The sequence below is a fragment of the Bos grunniens genome, chromosome 19, assembly GCF_055505025.1.
Source record: "Bos grunniens cultivar Pamir isolate PY7600 chromosome 19, Bosgru_T2T1.0, whole genome shotgun sequence".
Taxonomy (NCBI): domain Eukaryota; kingdom Metazoa; phylum Chordata; class Mammalia; order Artiodactyla; family Bovidae; genus Bos; species Bos grunniens.
The window spans coordinates 17,954,060-17,978,886 of NC_141183.1; the positions used below are offsets into that span (position 1 = coordinate 17,954,060).

The following is a 24,827-nucleotide window of genomic DNA, read 5'->3' on the forward strand; positions in this document are numbered from 1 at the left end:
CGGGTCACCATGGACCCATCAGTAAAACCAGACAGAGACAAGTCCTGTCCCCACAAGGGAGGACCAGCAATAAGTAGAATAAATGCGTTAAGTATATAGTATGTTAAGAGGTGATCCCTACTGTTGGGGGAGGCGGATAGAGCCTGATAAGGGGAGATGAAAAAGGGTCTTATGGGAAAGGTGGGCCTTATGGGAAAGGTGACACTCAAGCAGAGCTCTGACTCTGAGGCAGGGAACCACGTGGCTGTATCAGGGAAGAGCATTCTAGGCAGAGGGAACATGGGAGTGTCTTCCGTGCGCCAGGCATGCTGTGCTCAGAACCACAAGGACGGAGATGAATCAAGCATGGCCCTGCCCCCAGGGAGTCGACAGGCTAGAAACAAGATTCAGGCTTGCAAATAAAAGTAGTGGTAAAGTTGTACAAGCTCTATGGTAGGTAGAATTTTTTTCTTTTAATCTGCATTGAACTAAATTAAAATATGAGTTGTTACTCGCATTTCAAGAAGGAAACTAGTATATGGGATGAACTGAAACACCTCTTACCGGGAAAGCTTCACAAGCTCTGCCCTGAGCTGATTTCTCCTCCGAGTCACTGCCTCTTGTCAAGGTGCCTGACTCTTGCCCGCTGCCACAGCTACTTCTGAGGGGTATTTGATCTTTAGCTTCAGGCCTCGTCTGGGCCTCGCTGTCACCCTAGTTAAGCTGAAGATTGGCGCACTCATCTCCCCTGAACAGAGTGCATCTTGGCCCTCTGGGAGAGTGCTCTCTCTTGGAATCTTTTGTGGCCAGTGCCCTGCCTGCCTTGTTAGAGGAATTCTCAGGTGCCCAGTGCTTGTCCACCTGACCTGAGGTCACAGATTCCTGACATCCCAATCCCAGGCAGACCATCTCACTTCCTTCCCTTCCTGCCTCCCCTGACAGTGATGGCACAGGTCCCCCTTCCCCAAGTATCCTTTACCTCCTGCTCTACTCTGAGAGGTAGAAATAGGATTTTTAATCCCATTTTTATGGTTGAGGAGGAGACAGATGCTGAGAAGTTCAGTAATCTAACCCACATCACCCAGCTATGAAGGACGGAGCCTGTACTTGTTCCATGGCACCAAGCCCCTACCTATCAGGGAACTTGCCTCTCCTTCCTTGCTTTCTGCCCACCCCGGGCTTGCATTTCAAAGGGAGGCATGTGTGTGCGTCACTAATGAAAAGGTGCAGATCCTCCCTGGGCGCACATGCTCCGAGACCTTATTTCAGAGATGCCTCTCTCATAGCAGCCTCCTCACAGGCCACTGGACCGCCCGGCATGAAACTGCTAGGATCCTCTTTCTCTCCATCACAGTTCTTCCTCCTCCAGCACCTTCTTTAGCTTCTTGTTGCTTTTTATACTAAACTTCCTTCCTTGGTTTAGCATTCAGAGTCTTCCTTTTTTTTTAGGCTACCTACTCCCCTCCGCTCTAAGAAGACTCTGTTTTCAGCCCTCTTGGTGCTCTAGTTCAGCTGCCTCCACCACCCACGGGGGAATTAGGAGACTCATTCCATCTCCTCCAGGGCCTCCTCTTCACCAGCATCTCTGTGATACTTCTGGAATCTTCCCGGAAGACCCTCTGCCAGTGAAGCTGTGCCCCTGTGCTGTATCCCCACATCCATTACTCATTCGTGTTTGCTGATGTGTTCCTTGGTCTCTGAATATTTACTCATTCTCCCCAGCTGGATCGTACTCACTTTGGAGGCACAAACCAAATCTCATAATGCCATACATACTTGAACAGAGTCAATTCGTGCTCATGATCTGATTAGCTAATCTATTTTATCTTTTACTTCCCGGGCTTATAAATTCCAAATTCAGAGAAACTTCACTTTTATTTACAAAAGCTTCAAATTCTAACAACGAGAAAATAAAGTTTAAGGCCCCCGACACACACACTTCTTAATCCATTTCAGGGTTTCCAATTGTTCCCAGTTCATTCTTTTTACCCAGGGTGTATTGCCCTTGCTCAGCACTGAATGATAGGGAAAGAATTGGCCTTTCTTTACTGCATAACTGACTTCACTTTTGTTAGCAGGTTAAAATCAGCCCTTCCATTTCACTGAAGTATTATATTGGTGGCATTTTTATTTAAGGGAGAAAAAAAAAAAGAGCTTTCTTCCACATGAACTTTTGTTACGGATCAGTTTATTGGGGCCAATCAGTGGGCAGGACCTATGAAAGGGTGTGGATTATCTGGTTAGTCCTTTGTGTGGCAAAAGGCTTAGATACTGCTTAGTACTTGGCTCATTCTTCATCGTGTAAAGAAGTGTTTTTTTGAAGGATCAACACCTGACTGAGCCCTGCCTTTTTCATGGTAATGTTTTCACCTGAGTTGCTTCTTATAGTAGTAAGAATTAGTTAACTAATACTTATTTAACCTTGGAACAATGTTTATCATAATCCGATTGGCAGATAGTCATTTTATTTAGGCCTTTTCTTTATTGCATCAGAACTGGAAAATCTCAGGAAAGAGTATTCTGGGAACAGTTTTTTCCCAAGTAAGTTATCTCTCTGCCTCTTTTTTTCCCATCAAGGGGCATGTTTTGGCACTGTAGATTCAGACTGGTAGCCACACATGAACAAGTTGGATTTCTCTTTCTGGGTTGAGCTCTACTTCTGTTTTTAAAGCCAGCTTTCCCACCTCATGCTGCTGGCAACTTTTTCTCCAGAATGTTCTCCAGTGTGATTTAGGATATTAAATATATTCAGAGCTGGTTTTTCATGATAAAGCTGCCTCATGAGTACTACCACTAATTAATATACAAAATGACCCAGCACAATTTAATTATTTGGTAATGTTTTTCGGTGTTTTCTTGAAGATGATGCTTACAAGTCAAGGCCCAAACTTGCCTGGGTCATGACCTCTCTGCAGTGTTTGCAGTCTTGTTAAACAAGAAGAAAAGCAAAACATAAATTAGCGTCTCCATTATAAGTTGCTCCACATTTCCCAGTCTTTCAACACTCTGAAGTGCATAGTCACTGGTAATGTAAGACAGAGTTTCACTAGGAAAATGGCCATTCCAGCTTTTAGAATGGTTAGCAAGCCGTTCTTTGAGGGTCAGTGTTGTCCTTTGTAAGAGAGGAGCAAAATGAGGGAGCTTTAATTATGGACTTAAGAACATTGGAAACCTAAAGAAAAAAAAGCAAAGTAACAGTTATCTTTTTTTTTTTTTAATTTTGTTCTTTTTAAAAAATATTTATTTGGCTGCGCCAGGTCTTAGTTGCAGCATGTGGGATCTGGTTCCCCGACCAGGGATCAGACCTGAGCGCTCTGCATTGGGAATATGGAGTGTTAGCCACTGGACCACCAGGGAGGTCCCAACAGTTATCTTAATTGTAATGAAGATGTACCAGCCTATGTGGTTTTGAGATATGTTCCCAAGTTTTCAGAATTTAATGTTGAAAAATAGCTTGAATGTAAAAAGCACCACTTTACTGTTACATAATAGAAGTTTATATGTCTTTAGTTAGTGTTAGTCGCTGTCATATCCGACCTCTTTGCTACCCCATGGACTGTAGCCCACCAGGCTCCTCTGTCAGTGGGATTCTCCAGGCAAGAATACTGGAGCGGGTAGCCATTCCCTTCTCCAGGGGATCTTCCCAACCCAGGGATCGAACCTGTGTCACCTGCACTGCAGGCAGATTCTTTACCATCTGAGCCACCAGGAAAGCCCTTCTGTGTCTTCATGTGTTTTTAATTACCCCCCACCGACATCTCAGTTTTTGTTATTTTGCCTTTGGATTTATCTGTTTCTGCTCCTTCAGACTTGGAATGTCCTTCCCCTTCATCTCCAAGTCAGCCCACTCATTCGTTAAGACAGTTCAGATATTGTCTCCTCCAGAGGAAAGGGAGGTGTTTCTCTGCCACACATTTCTTCCCTCTTCCATGACATCCTGTGCCTTTACCTCCACCTCTCCATATTGTATTGTAATGATCTCTTTTGTATCTGTCTCTCTGTATGTGTAAGGTCTATTCCAGATTCATCCAGTAGCTTGGTAAGGGTCTGTTGACAATGTGTTTGATTTTTAGCAAGTTGATTTCTTGAATAATAACAATGATTGCCCTTTAATCTCTATACTTCATAGGTATACTTCTCTCTCATAGTCTTTGCACAGGCACTTGATATGCCAATTACTGCTTATACCAGAAAGCCTCATCTTTGTTTCTTTGGTGGGCCATTGTTTATGTTCTTACAATATCTATTCTTGTCACAGTAGATGGACAAAACCAATCAATTAAGACTGAGAAAAGCTAGCATGCCTTATTAGCAATAGTGGTTTAATATTTACAAAACCCAAAGGGTAATTGTTTGGGCACCTGATCTTCAGTTTCTTAAAATATTTAATTTTCACATAATAATTTTTTTATTCCCTCATTTATTTTAATGACCTGAGTTTCTGAGATCTGAGAATAGGTTTAATGATTGAATTAAAGGCCTATTTGTGAAATGAGTGTGTATCATAAATCTAGTGACATAGTTTAAAGTCCATTCTTCTTCCATTTTCCAAGTAAACATTTTTAAAGTGTGTTTTTCTTCATGAAAAAAAGTCAGTATACAGTTTTGGATTCTGGATTTGGTTTCCATTCCATTCCACTCTCTCATTTATTATTAGACCTTGAACAAATTAGTCAAATCTATAAGACTTAATAGCTTCCACAGTAAAGTGGAGATAATACTGATACTTAATTCTTGGGAGCATAATGAACACTGAATGAGAGATGTATCCAAAAAGGCACATGCTGCAAATAGGAGTAAATGGACCTCTTCATGTTGAGTGGTGAGGTACCCAGACCCCTTCCCTCATGGATTCCCATGAAGTATGTTGGAAATTAGGCTGTATAGCCCTCAGGAAGGAGACTGAAAGATTCTCTGGGGAAAATGTACACATCCTGACCTTTGAGGGACCCCCAGTAATCAGCCAAGTCTTACCATCCTATCGTGAAACCCTCAGATTCAGAGCTTCCAGTTATTAGTTTAACTCTTAAATATGAGTAGTCATCTCAGAGGAAACAAAGACAAAACATAGAAAATAAAAAAGCATTTTTAAAAATATGTAATATTGACAGAGCTCTAAAATAAGGTAGTATCCATGAAATATAACAGTATGTGATTTTTATTAAAAAAAAAAAAAAAGATACATTCAGGAAATAAAGAGTGACTTACCTGAAGGTTTGTAACTTATAGGACATAGAGATAAAAGATTTTTTTAAGTTATATATTTTTTAAAAGTTAGAAGCAATGAGTCAGAAAATCAAAATGGCATCAGTCTTTTAGTCAGCAGCACTGAAAATTAAAAGACAATAGAACAATGACTTGATAATTCTGAGGGGAAAATTATTTCTAGCCTTATTCTCTATACTAGACAAACTTATCAAGTATGAAATGTACAGTATTAAGGATGGAATAAAGGCATTTCCAGGTCTTAAGTTTTTACCTCCTATACACTTTTTCTCAGGAAGGTTTTGAAGTCTGTGTACCGTGGAAAAGAGGGAATAAACAGGCGGGGGGGGGGGGGGGGGAAGGAGGGCTAGGAGACAGGGAATCTCAGAGAGGAGAGAGGAAGATTCTAGAGCTATAGCTTGTGCAGCCAGCATAGAGAACAGTCAGTTCAGATTGAGATTGAGCTCTGAGAACAGAAGACTCCACGAGGGGGATGCCCTCGAAAAAACACCCAAGGGGTTTCTCTGATGGCTCTGTGGTAAAGAACCCGCCTGCCAGTACAGTAGACACGGGTTCAATCCCTGATCCGGGAACACCCTACGTGCCACAGGGCAGCCGAGCCTGTGCACCACGGCTGTCGAGCTTGTGCTGTAGAGCCCGTGCTCTGAAACAAGAAGCTACTGCTGTGTGAAGCCCATGTACCACAACGAGAGAGTAGCCCCTGCTCCCTGCAACCAGAGAAAAGCCCTCATGGAGCAGTGAAGACCCAGCACAGCCAAAAATAAATAAATTTTAAAAAATACACCCCAAACTTTAAAATTCCCTAACATGTTAGGACATATTGGCATGATATTTGTGGCTGTATTTGTTTGGGGATGAACTTATGATAAGTACCTGATAAACTAAGCAAAGGAGGGAAATGGCAATTATTAACTCTTAACAAGAACAAAATGTTGCCCAAGAAAAGATACTACATGGCTTAGTCATAAATCATATTTATATAATCATAATAAATACTCAGTATAGATTTAACCAGAGACTGTGAAATCATTATATTGAAAGGATGAGAAAAGGGACATATTGGAGGTGCGGGGTTATTGCAAAATTAGTATTAAGTCTCCATCTTCCATAATAGGAATTCAGGAAATAATATTTAAAGCCGAAAAGAAAGATCTAAAAATAACAGAGTGCTATTGTTACTTAAAGATAAGGAAGTAAATACAAGAAGAAAAACCCAAAGAATAGAAAATGGTTGCTTCTGGAATGTGGGAATCAGGAATGGTGGCCTAAGCCTGATATAGTTTTTAAACATTCCTTGTTACATTAGGAGGCTAAAAATTAAAATGAACTTAAAAACATTAAATGAGACAATTATGTGAAACATAGCACCATGCCTTTCACTGCTGCATAAATGTAAACAATTATTATTACCTGAGGACCTCTCCTAAAAAGCATTAATAAAGTCTTGCTAAGTGGGCGGCAAGGACTTTCATTCTTTTTTTTTCCCCCCAACCATACATATGTTGAAATATGTATATATTGGCTGTAGAGATGAATTACAGACATATATTAAAGTATCTTTCTGTTTGGTTTGTGTATCTTCCTGATTTACTGACCCAGGATGTTACTGATGTGGATGAGGAGAAAGAACAGTTGCTTCTTTCTGAACCGCATGCTGAAGAAAGTGTCGCTTTTTCTGAATCATGTTGTTGATAACATTTTTAAATGATTTTTCAAGAGACTTCCCTAGCAGTCCAGCAGTTAAGATTCCCCACTTCCACCGCAGGACAGGAAGCTTAAGATCCCGCATGCCATGTGATGTGGCCAAAAAGAAGATTTTTAAGAGGATAGTTCTGAATTTTTTCCTTCTATTTTGCCTAAGCGTTTGCATTTCTACAATTAAAAAAATGGGTGTTGAGTCTAGTTTCCTAATGAGTTCTTTCCTTTATGTTTCAACACCTTTTTTTCCTATGATCAGGGTCGCAAGCTTCTTATCATTGGGACCACGAGCCGCAAAGATGTCCTTCAGGAGATGGAAATGCTTAACGCCTTCAGCACCACCATCCATGTGCCCAATATCGCCACAGGGGAGCAGCTGCTGGAGGCTCTGGAGGTGAGGATGAGGAAGTGGAGTGCGCACTGCCCAAAGAAAGGAGCTACGGGTGCCCCAGGCATCGCACCTGGTGTTTAGTTTCTGTGTTAACACAGAACACGGGACCCAGGATACACCTCCAGTCACTTTCAGGAATTGGAGGAAAAAGAGAAATACAAGTGAGAGTGAAGCAATTCTTCATTCCTCAGTGGAAGCAGCACGCAAACTGCCAGGAGTGAATTACTCTGCGCCCAGCATGACTAATGCATGTAGATTACTGGGCCAGAAGCTTTGGCGGGGGGAAGGAAGTAGAATAATCAATATATAGAAAACTCAGTTCTTCATACTAGCATTCAGTACATTTACTTGCAGTTAATCAATTTGAGCAATAATTAAAGCCTTAAAGGAACCTTTTTATTAACAAGTTCATAATATGGAAATGTTTTTTTTTTGAGGATGACATAGTCTTTAATTTTTAAAAAAATATATATCCTTTATTAAACTTTTGATTAAAATTAGTGTTCACAAATGACTTGATGAAGTGTTAAGAAAGATTATTTAGTTACTTGTTCAGCAGCAATAGAGTCAGGAAGGCTTCTTAAAATCCTCAAGACCTGTACAGATGGGCATGCTCCCAACAAAATAGAAGCTATATGATAAATGTTTCCAGCCTACCTGTTTGAGCAGTTTTTGTGCCGAGGTTGAGTGAGAGAATTAAATTTAGTCTGCTTTGACATATACAGATTATTCTTAGAATGGAATGTTAAAAATTTTAACTGATATTTATTATGGATTGGAGCTATTTTTCCCCCAGCAAACATATCTCTAAATTATACTGAAGGTCCATAAGAAAATAGGGTTTAAGATTCCAGTTTTCATTTTCATAATTGCACTTAATGGATTCAGAAAAGTCAAGTTGGATTTTAAAATATGAGATAATTCCATCAGCTTGAACCAGTCAGGTAGTTCTTATCACTATTCTTTTAAGGGTAAATGTGGGAATTAATGTTGTTGATGTCCTTATATAATGCTTTCCTTACTTTTATTGTTTTCGTAGCTATTGGGCAACTTCAAGGATGAAGAACGCACCACAATTACACAGCAAGTCAAAGGGAGGAAGGTCTGGATAGGAATCAAGAAGTTACTAATGTTGATTGAGATGTCCCTACAGGTAAGATGCTTCCTTCTCCATATGGTTCAGACACAGAAGGTTCACAATATTATCCCAACAGGTGTTATCGTTCCCTCTCATTAAGGTTTTAAGTTGAAAGTCTCCTATATTATTTCCAGAGTCAAGTTGGTGTTAGTAACCTGCTTCTGAGATCAAGCAACAACTTATTGGTACTTTCTTTCCTACTTCTTAAAATTCAAAAATAGAAGAAAAGATGATAAAATTAAATTTTAATTTATGGAGTCACTAGGTTTTACAGTTAGAAAGGACTTGAAAGAACAATTTCTGCTGCCCCCTCATTTTAGAGGTGAGGATCCTGAGAGTCCCACCAGTTGTCAGTGAGTTAACCAAGGTCGTAGCTAGTGATCCAACAGGGTGGAGGTGGGGGACCTGGCATTGTCTATCAGAAGTCAGGAAGCGATGCACAGATGCCAGAGGAGGCCTGGGAGACTGTTTCAAGGGACAAGGTGATTGAGTGTAGAGATTAGACAGAGGCTGTATATATTCTCCCCTGGCAGGGCTCCTAGAAATTTCACGCAAACTACTGTAAGGCTGAAGCATCCAGGATCACATAGAAAACTAAGCCCCAGGCTGCTGCCAGGGCAAAAACAGATGAAGCTTCTTTGAGACCTTCTCACATCTACTGGCAGCTTACCTCTCTTCTTTTTGTAACTCCACCCCTCCCTGTGCCTATCCTGTGTCCTCTTGTCCTTATCTGACATACTAGTTAGATACTAAATGTGTCCCTTCGAAGCTGTATGAGTTCAGGGATCTTGGCTCTCACTCACTAGTAAGTCCACAGCTCCTGGAACAGAGCTGGACACATAGTCAGGCCCTCAGCCAATTTCTGTTGAATGAATCTCTCCTGGGTCCTCAGTGGACAGACTGGCTGCATTCTGAGCATCATGCATTAACGCTCAGTCCTGTTGTTCCAACAGTGTGAGCTGTGGGTGGCAGAGGTGAAATTTACTTCATTCATTGCTGAAATAGGCTCTTAGACCAATAACAAATTGCAATCACAAGTGAATGCTTTTTTAATCTTTGCTGGTCAATTTATTTTAAAATTGTGGCTTTGAGAAACCTTCAGCTGGACTATTTTTAAGCCAATTTATTTCTATTTTTCCTTATGAGCAGTAAGTTAAAGTTCCAGACTAATCACTTTGCTGAGGATTATTCTTGGTAAAGGTGCACATACATTTGTATTGGCTCTTTCCTTGGAAGAGATAAATCTGTCAGACAGTCAGCTCTATGCTTCATTTCTTTAAGTTTCAGCACAATTTTTTTTCAATAATTGCATAGAAGAAACTATGTGGGTTTTTCTCCCCAATCCCTACCCCTTCCTCTCTTCCTTTGATGCCCGCAGGTCAGTGATCAAGTTAATGCCTCCTCTGTTTGTGGGGTGGAAAGTGAGAGTGGGGCACTCAGACCTAATCTTCAGCGACTGACACTTCATAGGCCTCTGAGTTTGAACCCCTTCACGTCAAATGGATTTCGTGCAGCTGAGTGAATTCTCTTTAGATCTGCCTTAGAGAGACCAAGTCTCAGTGAAGAGGCATGTAGTTTAGCTGAATATAAGTCATGTTACCTCTCTGTTCACCATACACAATTCTGTTAAAACTTGCACAGTGCTGAGGATCTGCTCTGACTGGATGTCACCTGAGGGAATAAAGTCATTTATCTAGATTACTTTTTTCCTCCCTTTCCCTTGACTTTTAATTCCATAGCTACAGGCAAGTCAGTAAGTCGTTGCTCACACATATTAAATATGTTTAATGGGCAAAGACCTGCAAGTACTGACTACAGCAGAGCTCCAGCCAGTTCCTTTTTTTTGAAAAAGAACTTGACAATTGATTCATATGTAATTCTATTCCCAAAGAGGAAAAATGTTTCTCTTGTTAACTATTCACACTTTTTCTTAGTCCTTTGTAGTCTGACCTCTTAACTTTGATACATTCGAAACTTGGATTTTTGGGGGGATAGAAGAGATCTTAAAAAAAAAAAAAAAGTGGTTGGAGGGGGGAATCCAATTGCACATTTAGCCACAGCTGCGCCGAGCATTTGAAAGCTATTCCTGGAGGGCAGGGAGTTCCCTCCTGGGGAATAGACTCTTGCCCTGGAACATTTTTTCAAAGTTAGGTGTGTTTCTTACAATAAAAATTCATCTTCAGGAATTAAAGCTGTTTTAAATGATCTTTTTTTTTTTTTTTTAAACAACTTCACATCTCTGGTAGACCAATGAGAATAAAACAAAATTAAGCAAATTCATAGAAATATGAATATGAGGAACTTCCCCAGTGGTCCAGTGGATAGGACTCCATACTCCCAAAGCTGGGGGCCCAGATTCGATCCCTGGTCCAGAAACTAGATCCCACGTGCTGCACCTAAGACCTGGCGCAGCCTAAACAAATAAATAAAATTAAGAAGAAAGAGAAAAGATATATGGTGAAAATTTTTTAAAGAAATATGAAATGAAAATGAATGGGGGTAATTAATAATAGCAACCCAGACCCCTACAACCTGAGCGAGAACTGAGTCCCCCATCTTTTCTTAGACTTACAATGCTGTCCTCAGTCCCAGGAGACCCGGATTATCCAGAGAGCATGTCAGAGGAATCAGCCCCACTGATTTTCTTTTTTAGTTCCAGCACAACCGTTATTGTTAATTATGAAGAAAAAACTATGCCAGGCACACCAAGATTAAGAAAAGCTAAAGAATCACTCATAGAGTTAATAGGCTACTTTTTCACTGTTTAATCAGCATCAATTGGCTTCTTCCATTTTGGCCCCACCTTCGTGCCTTGGATGACCCCTGTGAATTGGATGCCATTTGCACCCCCTGAATGGCCAGCCCTGCTCTCACAACGTGCCTCTCAGGGCCACCTCCTCACCCGGCCCCAGCTAAGGGGTCGCTGGGCTGAGGTGCCTGTGGATGACCTCATGCATAGCGATTCTCTGTGCTCCAATATCCCTCCTCACTTCCCTTAAGTGACACGGTCCACTTTGCTGTGTAGCAGACTACTGGTTAAGGAGCAGGTAACACATTTCCGTGGCTCACCAAAGCCCTGAGAAAGTATAAAACCAGTCATTTTCTTGGCCTGAAGTAAGTGCATCATTTTTAGAAGGTACCACTAACCTGTCTTCTTTATTCCTTCTGATGTATTTAGATGGATCCCGAATACCGTGTGAGAAAATTCTTGGCCCTCTTAAGAGAAGAAGGAGCGTAAGTACATACGACACTTGAGACCTCCAGCCAGACTCCCCGGTCTTGTAAACCCGTGTGCCTGTTCTAAGAGTTGCTGTACAGTGCCTGTGAATTTGAATTCTCAACCTCTCTTGGACAACTTTGTTTCCATTTATTAGAATTCTCCGCTGTGTTGTAGGTCTAGGAGACCCAGCAAGGAAGTGGGTTGTACTGTTGGTTTGCTCTCCCTGTCCTGCTTCGCAAAACTTCCTTGTCACAAGGCAGGAAAAAGCACGATGGTACATATTTATTGGAACCTGCTTTTAAATGCATGGAGTGTAAACATTTTCTTTTGTGAAATGCTCTTCTAATGGCAAATGCATAGTGAAAAATGTAGATAAACCACTAAGAAGCTTTTAGTGTGGTTTTGTGGTGAAGGGCTTTTTGCAGACCCTTCATCTGTTTTTCGTTGTGTTTCGGTTCTTTCTTTTTCAGTAGCCCCCTCGACTATGATCATGAACTATTTTCAAACGCAAAGTGACCAAGCAAAGTGACCAAGGTGAAGACGGCCTGGGATCATCACTCGACCTCCTCGAGATACTGAACACAGTGAAATGAACCCTGCCTTCGACACGTGCTCACACTGCATGACGAGTGCAATGAAACTCCCTTCCTTGTGCTTACTGAGATACTCCCTCTTGTGGAAGGTGTAAATTCGCTTTAGAATGCTGTGCTCACCTCTCCGTATAAGCTGATTCCTTCTTGCTCAATCTTAAATGTGGGAAACATACTGTACTTATGAACACTACACGTTCTAAGCTCCCTACCACCACCACCCGAAAACTCTCAATAAACATACTGATGTTGCAAAACAGCAGTTGGCCTAATAGAAGGAAGACTTTCCACCTGTAAGCTAGGAGCCGTGACTAGAGGCACCGGGTTCAAAGGGATTCTCTCACAACTTCCCTGTGCTAACTACACTATAGGTCATTGGATATTTGGTTCAAGTTTCTCCCAGAAGGCTAGTTATCTTTGCCTGAAGTGTTAGGGCTATGAATTTCTAAGATGCTGTTCTCGATCATTTTCAGAGGTGTTTCTAGGTTGCAATCAGGAGATCTTTCTTAATAGGAAGTCAGATTATTACCGTGTTGGCTGTGCCATCCCTTTAATGCAAGTGATGTGCTCAGCGGTAAGAGAGAACGCTGGTCATTACTACTTGGTAGATGTTGTTAAGAACCTGTGAGAGATGTGTATGGTAAAAGCATACACCCCAAAACAGAAAGGTGTCAACTCAAGTAACTTCCAACCCTCTCAGCACTCATTAGTGCCCAGGTCTAAGTGGGTCCATAGTACTAAAGGCTTCTTTAGTATCACCACTTTTCTTCTGTCCTTAGCTTAACGACTTACTTAGAATGTATCCTTCCTTTATTTTAAATTATCTGTACTCCCTAGCATCTAAATAAAACACTATTTTCCGGAAAAAATAAACCACTTTCTAGCACGCTCTCCTCAGTCCTTTAACATCCATTCCAATGTACTGAAGATGTCTCCTTCCCCCTCTGCACGCTTCTTCCAAAGGGAAGGAGAACAGTAGTTTAAGCTGAGTTGGAAGAAATGTGATCAGGTCGTTATGTTCGGTGAGAAGACTTGCAGAACATGTGCCCCTCCCCCGCTGCTGCTGCAGCTTCAGCTTGGAGGACAGGCACCACCTGAAGGTACTTAATGCAGGGCTGGCACCAGGTGGCACTTGGGTGTCACCACGGTGGTCCGTGGTGCAGCTCTCTCATCTGTCCCTGTGGTAGAGGATAAATTATCTCCAGATCTTGCTCTCTGTATATTTTTGGTAGATTTATATGTTGCATCTGCTTTCTTTTGGGTTTTCATCTCTAGCTTATTGTGCGGCTTAAAAAAAGTGGATTGTATTGTAAAAATTCTGTGGTTCCTGGTGGCCAGTATCCCGGATCCCCTCATCTGTTTTAGATCTTGCCTCTTTCTTTGCTCCCCGTGAAAGCAGCATACATTGTATTAACTTATGTCTCTTGTTAAATAAGGTTAATGTCTTTGTGTTTTGTCCAGAACTATATTGAAGAAATGCAAATATTATATTGTTTAATGCAAATGAAGGAATGCAATAAAGAGTACGTATACTTGAAAACATCCTGTAACAGACCAATATTTTGTACAAGACAACATGCATAACTGACCAGAGGATATGAAGAAGGGGTTCAGAAAAGCCCCTCATTGTTTTAACTAGTGTAGGGAGATGAAGATTTTTATTTTAAAATCTCTGACTTTAATTATTTAGAAAATATAAATTGACAAATACAGTTTGGTAGCCAGTTTTATATAAAGTTGGCACACAAGAAGAATCTTTATACCCCCTTTACTTATTTCCTCTTATTAAAAAACTGAAGTACACCAAAGCCATAAGCGGGTTAGCAGTAAACCAGAAAGGAAGATTGTTTCCCAAGTAGAATTAGTCCTTCCTGTGACACATAACAAACCAAAAGATGCGAACACCCTCAGTGAGCTTTCTTCACATGGTTCATTTTGGTATCCTTCATCCATCTGGCATGTTTCTGAACTCTCACATCTTTAGCCTAAACCCTGATGCTTAGAGGTGGCTCAGGGTAGGACTAACGGCCACCCAGAAAACCAGCAAGACTTGTGGGGAGAGGTCGGCCTTAGAGCTTCTCTGACTGCAGGGTCAGCCCCCTGGGAGCTGTGCACACCTTCCTGCAAGGAGGCCTCTGAAGATCTTCCTGGTCCCCGTGTAACCTTGGGATTGAAGGGCTTCAGCCTTTCCAGAACTCTTCAGAGCTGATGCTAGGCAGAGCGAGTATACAGCACAGCCTGGTGATAAAGCGATGGTGACTCCTCTGGCCACTGCCTTAATTTCTGCAGATGAACTGTTAACAGGCTACTTTTTGTCAGAAGATATAATTGAAACCTCAAAAAAGGGGGTTATTTTTTTCCTTCCTAAAGTTTTACAACTTTACCCAAACACTTTTTTTTTTTTAAGTGTAACACAGAAAAACTGGATCATGGTAGTTAAACCTGAAATATGTTTTAAGGCTGCCTTTTCATTTCCTAAAGGGTTTCCCTTCTGGCTCAGCTGGTAAAGAATCTGCCTGCAATGTGGGAGACCTGGGTTCAATCTCTGGGTTGGGAAGATCCCCTGGAGAAGGGAAAGGCTACCCACTCCGGTATTCTGGCCTGGAGAACTCCATGGACTATTGTAGTCCATGGGGTTGCAAAGAGTAGGACACAGCTGAACAGCTTTCACTTTCATATCCTAAAAATTACAGTGAACAGCCTAAGTTTCAGCAACAAGTCTTAAAGTAGATTCAAGTGTGTCTAATAATCAAATCCTGGTAAACAGACTTGTTGAAGCACTGAGTCAGCTATAAACAACCAACCCAGCCCAAACACAGAAGGTAAAGATTTCATTTTCCTTGCCTGACAACTTGATCCATCAGCCTCTTCAGAGAAATGACTGGGAGAGGTGTGTATGAGAGTTCAGAAAAGCATGTAAATTTCAGAAGTTATTGCAAAATGACCCGAAGTTTCTCTTCAGCTTGGCAAGCGGTGCCAAGACTGGAGCCGGGCCCACGGAGGGCGTGTGCTGTGTGGACACCGTGGCATTAAGATGCAGGAGATGGCGCCTGCGATCGGCTGGAATCCCAAGGAGTGGAGACAGTTTGCAAGGAGGACTTGGGTTTGAAATTTTCCCAACATACAGTCGTCACACAGCTGACTCTCTCACTCTATTTTCGGGAGTATAAGATGAATGCAGAGATAATGTTTTGCCTCCTAGCAAGTTCTCTGTTGAGCTAGGAGAAATGATGACACTGTACCAACCATAATTTTGCTGAAATTTCAACAACTTCACTGGCGTGTGTGTGTGTGTGTGTGTAGATCAACCTCTCACATTAGCACACTATCCTCGAACGCACCTAGAATAATGTCACCATCATCGTTCCCCACTCTCTGCTTCTTCCTCCTGCCTTTATTTGTATCTTATCCTTGAACTGTCTCTCAGACCTCTCTTCTTCCTTCATAAACTAACACTGCTTTGAAAAATAATAATGCTCAACTCATTACATTATCTTCTTCTTTGGGACTTTTTTTTTTTGGATCTTCCTCTTGTTTTTAGATGTTTAATAGTATTTATGCTTCTGGATAAACTAAATGTTCAAGCACTGCTATAAACTGTGTTCTCTTTAATCATAGAACATAATTAATCATAGAAAGGATTACAAATGGGCTTGGCGAGTGTGACTAGGGACCATTTGAACATTCAGCAGTTTTATAGGTTAAAAAACAAGTACCCAAAATACTGGGGTCGATGAGTATTACTAGCTGTATGTAAAAGTGAAACACGAAGACAGGCAGCCTCATGAGACATGGAGATCTGTATCCTTTCCACGTCCCATTCATTGCACAAATGAACCATTTTTGTGGGTTCAGCTTTTCAGGTACTAAAGACACGTCATGGGCACAAGAAAATTCATGAACTTCTAGGAACCCTCCCTTATCTGAGGTTAGAGCCCAGGCAGCCCACCTCCACCACAGAAGGCAGATTCTTCTGTTTTCCTGTTATTTCTTCTGTGAAGTGAGATGAATTTACTTAATTCCTAATAAAGGTAAATAAAGGGAGAGAGAACCTTTTTGCTGTGCCAGATAAACTGAAGGTGACATTTTATGGGCAGGCCTGAAGACCAAAGGATTGTCTGTGGTCATAAAACTGAGTTACAGCATCTGGCTGTTGAAAAGGTGTTACCTGTAAGCTTTGGGTGAGTCCTTTTGAAGCCGCGGTCCAAGGAGAGCATGCCCTTCCTAGAGCATGCCCACTGGTGGGTCTGTTCTGCCCAAATAAGTCTAACCCTTCCAGTGACGCCCATTCTAGAGGCCAGGGCACACCAATTCTTCCTTCCCACCAAGCTACCCCTTCCAAAGCTTGGAGTGGAGCTAGCAGGGGAGAGCCATTTCCACTCAAAGTGTAATTTTCAGGAGGGCAAATTCTATTTTCCCAATAAATAGAGTTGAAAACATGGGTTTGAAAGGGATTAAGTTGGTGGCCAACCCCATGGTCCATTAGCCTTGAGCCGTATCTCTTGAGTGTCTGTGACATTAATTTGTGCATTGGAAGTGCTGGAGTCTATGAGATGAATTATTGCCCAAGTCACTCAGGTATAAAAGTGGAAATTCTTCTAGAAGCTGACTTAGAACAAAGTAAGCCTGTGAGAAAGCCCTTGAGTAGATCAGACCTATTGTCCATGACATCTCAGGTGATCTTGCTGAGAAAACAGAGGAGATGACCTTAAGTTAGGCCCCTCATTTCAGAGTGAAAGTGGAGGCTCCCACATTTAGAACCTGATATTCTGGACCTCCTGAGCATGACTCTGGAAACTCCACACACTGTACAATGTATCCGTTTTCAGTTTGTTTACCTTCTCTTTAATGACTTAACAGAAAAAAACTGCATGATGAAATATATTTTCTCCAAATATATATATATTTATATAATATATAATCTTAGTTAACTCAAAGGTATATACATTGTATAATAAATAATATTTATAAAAAGAGACTTTTTGAATATAAAATCAAAAAGATCAACAACTTCTACAGCTTTTTACAAAACTTTGGATACAGCAGGTTGGTAGGAAATTTCTGTTGGATACTATGACCTGACTACGGCGAGAATAATTACAGTGCACTCAATGTACTATTATTAAATAATTACTTGTCAGCTACTTGAATACGCCCCAGAAACATGACTTTATCACTTTTAATATAGAATACATAGATAGGAAAAGACTGTTGTGAAAATTGGTATCCATTCTGCCAAAAGAATTCTCACATAAAGCAAGCATTATCTGGTTGACATGATTTAAAACTTTTTCAGTCTTAAGAGATGAGATGGGGAGGGGCATTTCAGACTCTCTAGAGGGGGTGGCATGTGGATCTTGAGCAGGGCTCGATGCCAGCAGATTCGGGTGTGCAGGCACGGCTTCTAGACGATCGTCTTGGGCGAACCTGCCTGAGCACGTAGGAAGATGGCTTAACCTGGTATCTTAGGTCAGTGTTAGGCAGACCAGAGAGAGAAGGGGGAAAGGAAGGAGTCACTTCATTCTAGCCTAGGCCCCTACTGCGTCTCTTCTTTCTGATTCTCCTTAAGGCAGAGCCATTTGCCGCCACTGTGCTCACTTCCCCTAAGACCCTCCAGAGGACCTGCGTGCATCAAGGAGAACTCAGCTGTGAGATGCTCTACCCCAGGGAGCAAGTGACGGCCTGCCCCACTTTGAAGACCTAATCCTGATCCTCGGAGACTGCATGGACTGATGCTATCGGCGCACAGGTGAGGCCGGAAGACCTGTGTGAAGGAACTCTGCGTTTCTGCTTCCTCACACAGACCATAGGAAGAAAAGGATGCAGGACAGTGTGTCCTCAGAGGAGAGCAAAGGAAGGAATCATTTGTATCCTCCCCATCTACTGGCCACAGAGTCGGAACTTGAGGAACAGACGGCTGCTCTCCCTCTGACCCTCTGTCTCATTTATACTCAGGTGACCTACAGTCCAACCGCTCAACCTGGAGTTTGTATGGAGAATCTGCAGGTGAGCAGGGCTGGGAGGGGCAGAATGGTCCCTTTAAAGATACCACTTTCTTCAGGAAGCCATCTAAGCTGGAGAAGTCTTGCCCCCTACACATAACCTATTTACAACGTTCACTACAGAAAGGAAAAAAAAAAAAAAAGTACTGCGTTAATGGTGGAAACCGCAGAATGGTAGAAAAAGATGTTTGAGATCTGACTGCAGTTCACAAGAGCCTCTCGTGCAGAACAGGGTTACAGAGAAAAGGGGACTGAGAAGAACATACAGCTGCTCTTCAAACGCCCGGAACTCCCAGTTCTTCAAACTCGAAACCTGACTCTAACGATGGCCGTGGCCTCCCTACCACTTGATCCCAGCTAAACTTATGGCTTTTATCAGAATGTGAAAGTCTATCAGATTCGAATGGGAGTAGACAGAGAAAGAGAGACTGCAGGGCTTTGTCCTACTTCCTAACTCCCACCTCACAGGCATCTTGGAATGTCACCGGGAGAAGCCATCGGGAAACAGAATGTTGCCCACGTCGATGTCTTTACCACCAGGCAGAGCAGCTCACCTGAGCCCAGCCTGTTCTGTTGGAGTAGAAGTGGGGTTTTGTTTTCTTTTTCCATTTTTATTTTCTTTAACATGTGCAAAGATAAGCCTCGGGTCTGTCCCTATCAGACCCTGGAGAACTAAAAAAGAAAGCCCCTTCTTTAAAAACCACACACCATCCAGAGTAGGGTGAGAAACTTAAGATGAGAGAGAGGGAGGGAGGCCCCCCAGGCAGCGGCGGGTTGGGTCCAGGTCATTTACCACACGTGCGTCTGGCAAGAGTCCTGATTCCATGCTGTCTGATGCTCAGGGCCGAGCCCAGCTCTGGGTCCTGCTTCCCGTAGGGCTTCGGTGAATCTGCCCAGCCACACACTTCACCCGTTCCCAGTGCCCTTTGGGAAGCAAAGAGGAAGAATTAGGAAAGTGGTTGTTTTCCCAGAGGGACCACCCACAGGAAGCAAAGCACAGAGGCTGTTGGGTCCACGTCTCACTCAGCGTTTCTCTTGAACCGGGAGGTAACGGGGCGGGGGCTGACCCATGCTCCTTACTCTCCCTGGGGTAAACCACTGAGGAAGGGCGTGTGAGCTGTAGCAGGGCTTCAGTGTCTACACACTGGGATCCAAATCCTGCCTTCCCACCTTGTAGCTGGACAATAAAAAAGGCTGAGTGCCTAAGAATTGATGCTTTTGAACTGCTTTTCGAAGACTCTCTTGAGAGTCCCTTGAACAGCAAAGAGATCAAACCAGTCAGTCCTAAAGGAAATCAACCCCGAATATTTATTGGAAGGACAGATGCTGAAGCTGAAGCTTCAATACTTTGGCCACCTGATGCAAAAAGCCGACTCATTGGAAAAGACCCTGATGCTAGGAAAGATGGAAGGCAGAAGGAGATGACGGAGGATGAGATGGTTGTATGGCATCACCGACTCAATGGACATGAGTTTGAGCAAACTCTGGGAGATGGTGATGGACAGGGAAGCCTGGCGTCCATGGAGTTGCAGAGTCAGACACAACTGAACAACACCACCCTTCTAGCCGGGGCTGGGGCAACAGAAAGCCCAGTCTAGGTAACTCGCCTGACAGAGGAACCTGCCTTGCATAGATACTAGGAACCCTGTGGATCTAGGGCCCAATTCCCAACTTTGTAGACTCTTGTCCGCTGTTTCTGTATCAAGCTGTCCACGCAGAAGAAAGCCTATTGCATTATGAAAAATTCCTCCTCATGGGCGCACCAATGTGTACCTTCTCTTCATTTGTGTATGTATTTCAAGATACGTGTGTGTGCTCAGATATGTATTTACCTGTCACAAAAGATTTGAAGCCCAAAGGACTCTGATGGGCGTTCCCCATCAACCCCGAACTCCTTGGTCAGTAGGAGACTTTTACTCAGTGAGATTCCAAAGACATGTCCAAAGTCTCGCAAGGACTCAGTGACAGAGCCAGGACTTGGGGTTTGCCAGGCCACCTGCCTCTTGTGCAGAGCCCTTTCTAGCTTGCTGCACGACACAGCATCAGGATAACAAAAGCACAAAACTGGTCCTCGTGAGGTGGGAAATCAGTGGTTCGCCTGAGACACCGGACACAATCGACAAGCAGTGGAGAGGTTTTCTCCTTAAGGAAGGCCCTTACATAAGGGAAAGGCTCGAGCTCCTCCTCGAGCATGTGGAGGGCATGCGTGCTGCTCGGGGGCGCCCTGCCCTCTCCCATCTGCGCCAGCCTGTCTCAGAAGTTCCCGTCCTGCCTGCAGAGTGTCAGGTGGATAAAAGGACAGGAGGGTAATGGTCTCAGCCTGTGGCTCTGAAACAGCAGCAAGCCGGGGGGAAGCTGCTCCTGGAGGCCAGGCTTTGGGGTGTTCCCTCCTCCTTGGACCCCGTGTCAGGGCTCTTCGCGTGCACAGGGCTCTCATCCGTACAACAAGCCTGTGAGGATCACGGTTCTTATCCCCCAGTTAACAGATGAGGAAACGGGGGCTCAGAGAGGCAAAACCACTTGCCCCAAATCACTCAACAAAAACTGTTCATCAAAAGGGCACCACATGGGGAGACAAGAATCCACATGTCCCAGAGCAAGGGCTCCGTATATGAGAGGCCCAGGGGCCACCATCCTCCACATCCATGTAATATGTTCCATAGGGGGAAATGCCATTCCGTTTCAGAAATGGGGAGTGTTGGCTCTTAGGATCAGTATCAGATCGCAGGTGGGGGGTTTTTCTGGACACTGAGGGCCCACCCAGCACACCTCCTTCCCACTCAGCAGATGGCTTGGCTTCACTCAGCTGCCCTCAGAGGGGAAGAGAGGAGAGGAGCTGGAACGGAGCTGTGACATCCTGGAGCCACTGCCGGGGCCTGGGCTGCTGCCAGAGTGGCCTCTGCAGGACCCACAGATTGGGGCTTTCTGGAGGCAGGGCCCTGGGCTACAATGGGCAGGCTACACAGACAGCCTCCCTGTGCCCCCTCCAGAGCTAGTGTTCTGAAGCCTGGTTTCCCCGTAGCCTTCTCATAATGGCCAGAGCTGTGTCCTGCTTGGCAGAGTAGATGTCAGGGCAAGGAGGCACCGCAGTTTTCAGACTTTGCTGACGTGCGGAGTGAGCCTGGGAGTTCTCGCCTATGCACTGATTTTTTTCCATCATTCTGAAAAGCAGTTAAATGTAACTGCCCAAGTGATGCCACCACTTCTCGCAGGGTGACTGCCCTCGTGTCAGGGCTCTGATGGCATTTATCACTTTCTGTTATTACTGTATTCAGACCGGCATTCACATCTGCCAGCTTGCTCAAACCTCATAAAACTCTTGCCAGGCTCCCATCATTCCCACGACGTGCAAGTGAGGGAGCTGGGTTGCAGCTGGGAAGCGGTGGGGCTGGAACCACCCGTGCACCCTCTCCACTGCCCACGCTGCTTTTATTCAGGCACCCAGAGAAGCGGTGCCTCCTGCTGTCTCTCTGGACTCCGTCCCTGCCAGGATGGAACCTGAGCTACATAGAGGGGCTCCCCAGACGGGCTGAGTCAGGAACCCCTCAGTCAGAGCTCTCCCCTGCTCGTGCAGTCCTTCCCTGTTGCAGAGAAGCCCGACCCCTCCCAACCACATTGGCCAGTGGGGTGCCCTTGCCAACACAGCCCCAGGCAGCGATAACCCAGGCAGATGAGTCCTCAATGAACCGAGCACTGTCCCCAGTGCCCTTCACTCTTCCTCACCGCAGCTATGGGGAGGACGACAGAGCAAGAGACAGTCTTGTTGGGGTCACACAGTTGGCAAGTGGTGGCAGCTGGACTGGGTTGCAGATCCCTATGGACCAGGCCCTTTCTCAGGCCAGAGAAATAGAGAGGGCACAGGGGCCTGAGAAACCCTCCAAGAACAGGACCACCACATGCCCAGCGTGACCTGTCCTGGGGACCCATGGACCCCAGGGCTGGGCAACAGTGTCTCCCACGCAGGCCACCTCTGGGAAGCTTGGGAACATACTCTAGCAGTCTTTGATCCCTCGATTACTCACCACCATCACTCTGAACTTGACTCCTTCCTCCTCCCCATCACCGGCCATAAACGCGGTGAGAGTGCACCCCGCTCCACCCAAGCCTCAGATGTGCCGGGATACGGGCTTACACACCGCTTCCCCCCACCCACCTCCTGAGGGTGGTAGGAGTTATGCTTGTGCAAAATCCTGCCTTCTAAGTTCAAGGTGGATGCAAAATGACTCTGCCCCAGGGGTACAAGAGACTTTGGGGCCTGCTATTCCAAGTATTTTAACCCCCTCACTTTACAGTGAGAAACCTGAGGCCCAGAAGAGTGAAAAGAACAGGAAGTCAGGAGCCAAGTCAAGACCAGAAGTCAGGGGGCCCAGCTTCCAATCCCACAATACCCCCTGCTCTGGCTCCACGGATGCTCGATCATGACAGCTAGTGTGTGAAGTGGCCTGGCTCATAATTTATTAACTTGTACATGCACTGAATCAACTGCTTGGAGCCTCATTTGCACAAACTTGGTTATTATCTGTGCTTTGTGTAATCCACCAAGACACTGCCCAAGGACCATTCCCACTGAAGCCGGGGAAAGCCTGCCTTCCTACTGCAGCCGTGGAAACACACATGTCCAGGGTCACTCAGAAGTAGACGGGGTGGTCAAGAAGAGAAGACAGGCAAGCCCAGGGCCCTGCACCAAGGCCCCGCCCCAGCCTCCGCATGCAGCCCCCCTACCTGGCTCCCTACTTGCAGGTGTGCACGTCATAGATGCGGATACACTCCTGGCAGCTCACGTAGCAACACCAGTGGAAGATGCAGTGACACTTCTCCTTCCGCTTCTCCGTCCTCGTGTTGTGGCCACGGCCGCAGCAGAGCAGGTCACAGCCGTCGATGCCGTGGGAGGTGACATTGCAAGTCCGGTCCCTGGTACCGAAGGAGCCCGTCTCGGGGTTGGGCTCGCAAAAGTTGGGCGAGTTCTCGTAGTAGACCAGGTCCCTCTCCGTGGGCGGCTTGAAGAGCGCATACTTGGCGCGGAGGGTCTCCACCCAGCCGCGGGACTCCCGATGCTTCTCCACCACCATCTCCGAGGCGCTGTCATACTTGTCCTTGAGGAAGTCGCCGATGGCGCGGAAGTCGGGCTGGGCCCACCAGCAGGTCTTGACCTCACAGCTGCCTGACAGCCCGTGGCACTTGCACTTGAGATGCATGTGGTCCAGGATGGTCTGGGAAGAGGAGCCGCAGCTGGTCCCCAGACTGACCCCACCAGGCCCTCCCACCCCCATCGCTGAAACCTCCTCCATTTCTCCCCTATGCCAGGATGAGAATGGACTGGGGATTGAGACTCAAGCCTAAGAATGGTGACCACTGCTTCCCTGCTTCCCTCTCCTTCACACCTCGGCATTGGCAGAAATCACATTCATTTCTCAAAGCCCTGGGAAATAAGGATTGTGACCCCCATTTAACAGATAGGGAAACTGAGGCTGGGAACTTAAGTGACTCGCCTTAAGTCAAGTAACCTAGGAAAGCACGGAGGCTGAATTCAAAGCCAGGCCCACGGGTCTCACAGCTACACAGGCAGCTAAAGTGCCCAGGATGGGCTGTTTGGTACCCGCTCCCTGGGGCTGCCACACTTGTGGGCTGACAACATCCTCAGGGCAGGAGTAAGCTGGGGGCTGGGAACAGTCCAAGGAGAAAGGAGGGCAGGGAGCCCAGCACGCACATGGGCCACCGGGAGGGACAGGGACAGGTCCGGAAGGGGTCTCGGGCAGGGCCGTGGGGAGGGCGGCCGGGGCTCACCGTACGGCCAGCCTCGTTGTTGTGCTTGTTCATGGCCGAGCGCGCGTCTGGCCTGTTCTCGCGTGCATCTGCAAACTCTCGGGACACAAGCACCCCGAAGTCAGCATCCTCGCTGCAGCCGCCCCATTTCCAGCCCTCGCCAGGCGGCCCCTTATGATGTGAGTCGCAGCCACAGATGGTGGAGGTACCCTCCGCACAGGAGCGCGTGACTGCGAAGGCCACACCGGCTGAGGCGATGGCGTGCACGAAGGCCGATTCCCGGGTGGCTGCAGGGAGGCCACAGGGAGGCACTGCTCAGACTGGGTCCTGAAACAGGCCGCCCCCCACCCCTGACTTCCCCAGCTGCCAAAGGGGGCTCACCAGCCCCAATGGAAAGGAAGGAACCCAGATGCCATTCCCTCTGGTTGGCCCAGCCCCTAGTGGGTATCCCCACTTTACAGATGAGCAAATGGAGGCCCAGAGTCACTAACTGGCAGAGTGGAGCCTGTTAGAAATGGGTGGGAAGACAGCTCTGGCAGGTTGCTGAAGAGATAAGGTGCCCTTGATCTGTCCGGGTCCCAGGTCCCCCTACCCTCTGCCTATCTAAAGTGGAGATCCAGCACAGACCTGGGCCCTCCCATTCCCGACAGCCTGAGGTCTGTGGGGAGTGATGCCTGGGAACCAACAGCCTAAACCTGCCCAAGTCCCCCCGTTCCCTACTTGGACACACCTGGGCAGATGCTTTCCTTTTTTTTTTTTTGCCAGCACCATATGGCATGTGGGATCCCAGTGTCCCTTCCAGGGATGGAGCCCCTGCCCC

The 24,827-nt window shown here is 45.4% G+C and overlaps 2 protein-coding genes across 5 annotated transcripts in view; one reads left to right on the forward strand and one right to left on the reverse strand.

The window, feature by feature from the left end:
- NSF (N-ethylmaleimide sensitive factor, vesicle fusing ATPase) overlaps window positions 1-13,782 on the forward strand; it is a 150,319-nt gene extending 136,537 nt beyond the window's left edge. For 2 of the 4 annotated variants that reach the window (XM_086357213.1, XM_086357209.1), the window contains 4 exons: window positions 7,163-7,297; window positions 8,334-8,447; window positions 11,611-11,666; window positions 12,123-13,782. In XM_086357213.1, the coding sequence (XP_086213339.1) occupies window positions 7,163-7,297; window positions 8,334-8,447; window positions 11,611-11,666; window positions 12,123-12,168 (351 nt within the window). In that variant the 3' untranslated portion in view covers window positions 12,169-13,782. Of the gene's footprint in view, window positions 1-7,162; window positions 7,298-8,333; window positions 8,448-11,610; window positions 11,667-11,826; window positions 12,082-12,122 lie in introns of those variants that run through there. The other 2 variants (XM_086357212.1, XM_086357211.1) reach the window with 2 other exon arrangements.
- A 5,052-nt stretch (window positions 13,783-18,834) lies between these two features.
- WNT3 (Wnt family member 3) overlaps window positions 18,835-24,827 on the reverse strand; it is a 53,527-nt gene continuing 47,534 nt past the window's right edge. The window contains exons 3-5 of the mRNA XM_086357214.1: window positions 24,029-24,294; window positions 22,967-23,454; window positions 18,835-19,168 (exon numbers count right to left, since the gene is read on the reverse strand). Of these exons, the coding sequence (XP_086213340.1) occupies window positions 22,975-23,454; window positions 24,029-24,294 (746 nt within the window). The 3' untranslated portion in view covers window positions 18,835-19,168; window positions 22,967-22,974. The remainder of the gene's footprint in view (window positions 19,169-22,966; window positions 23,455-24,028; window positions 24,295-24,827) is intronic.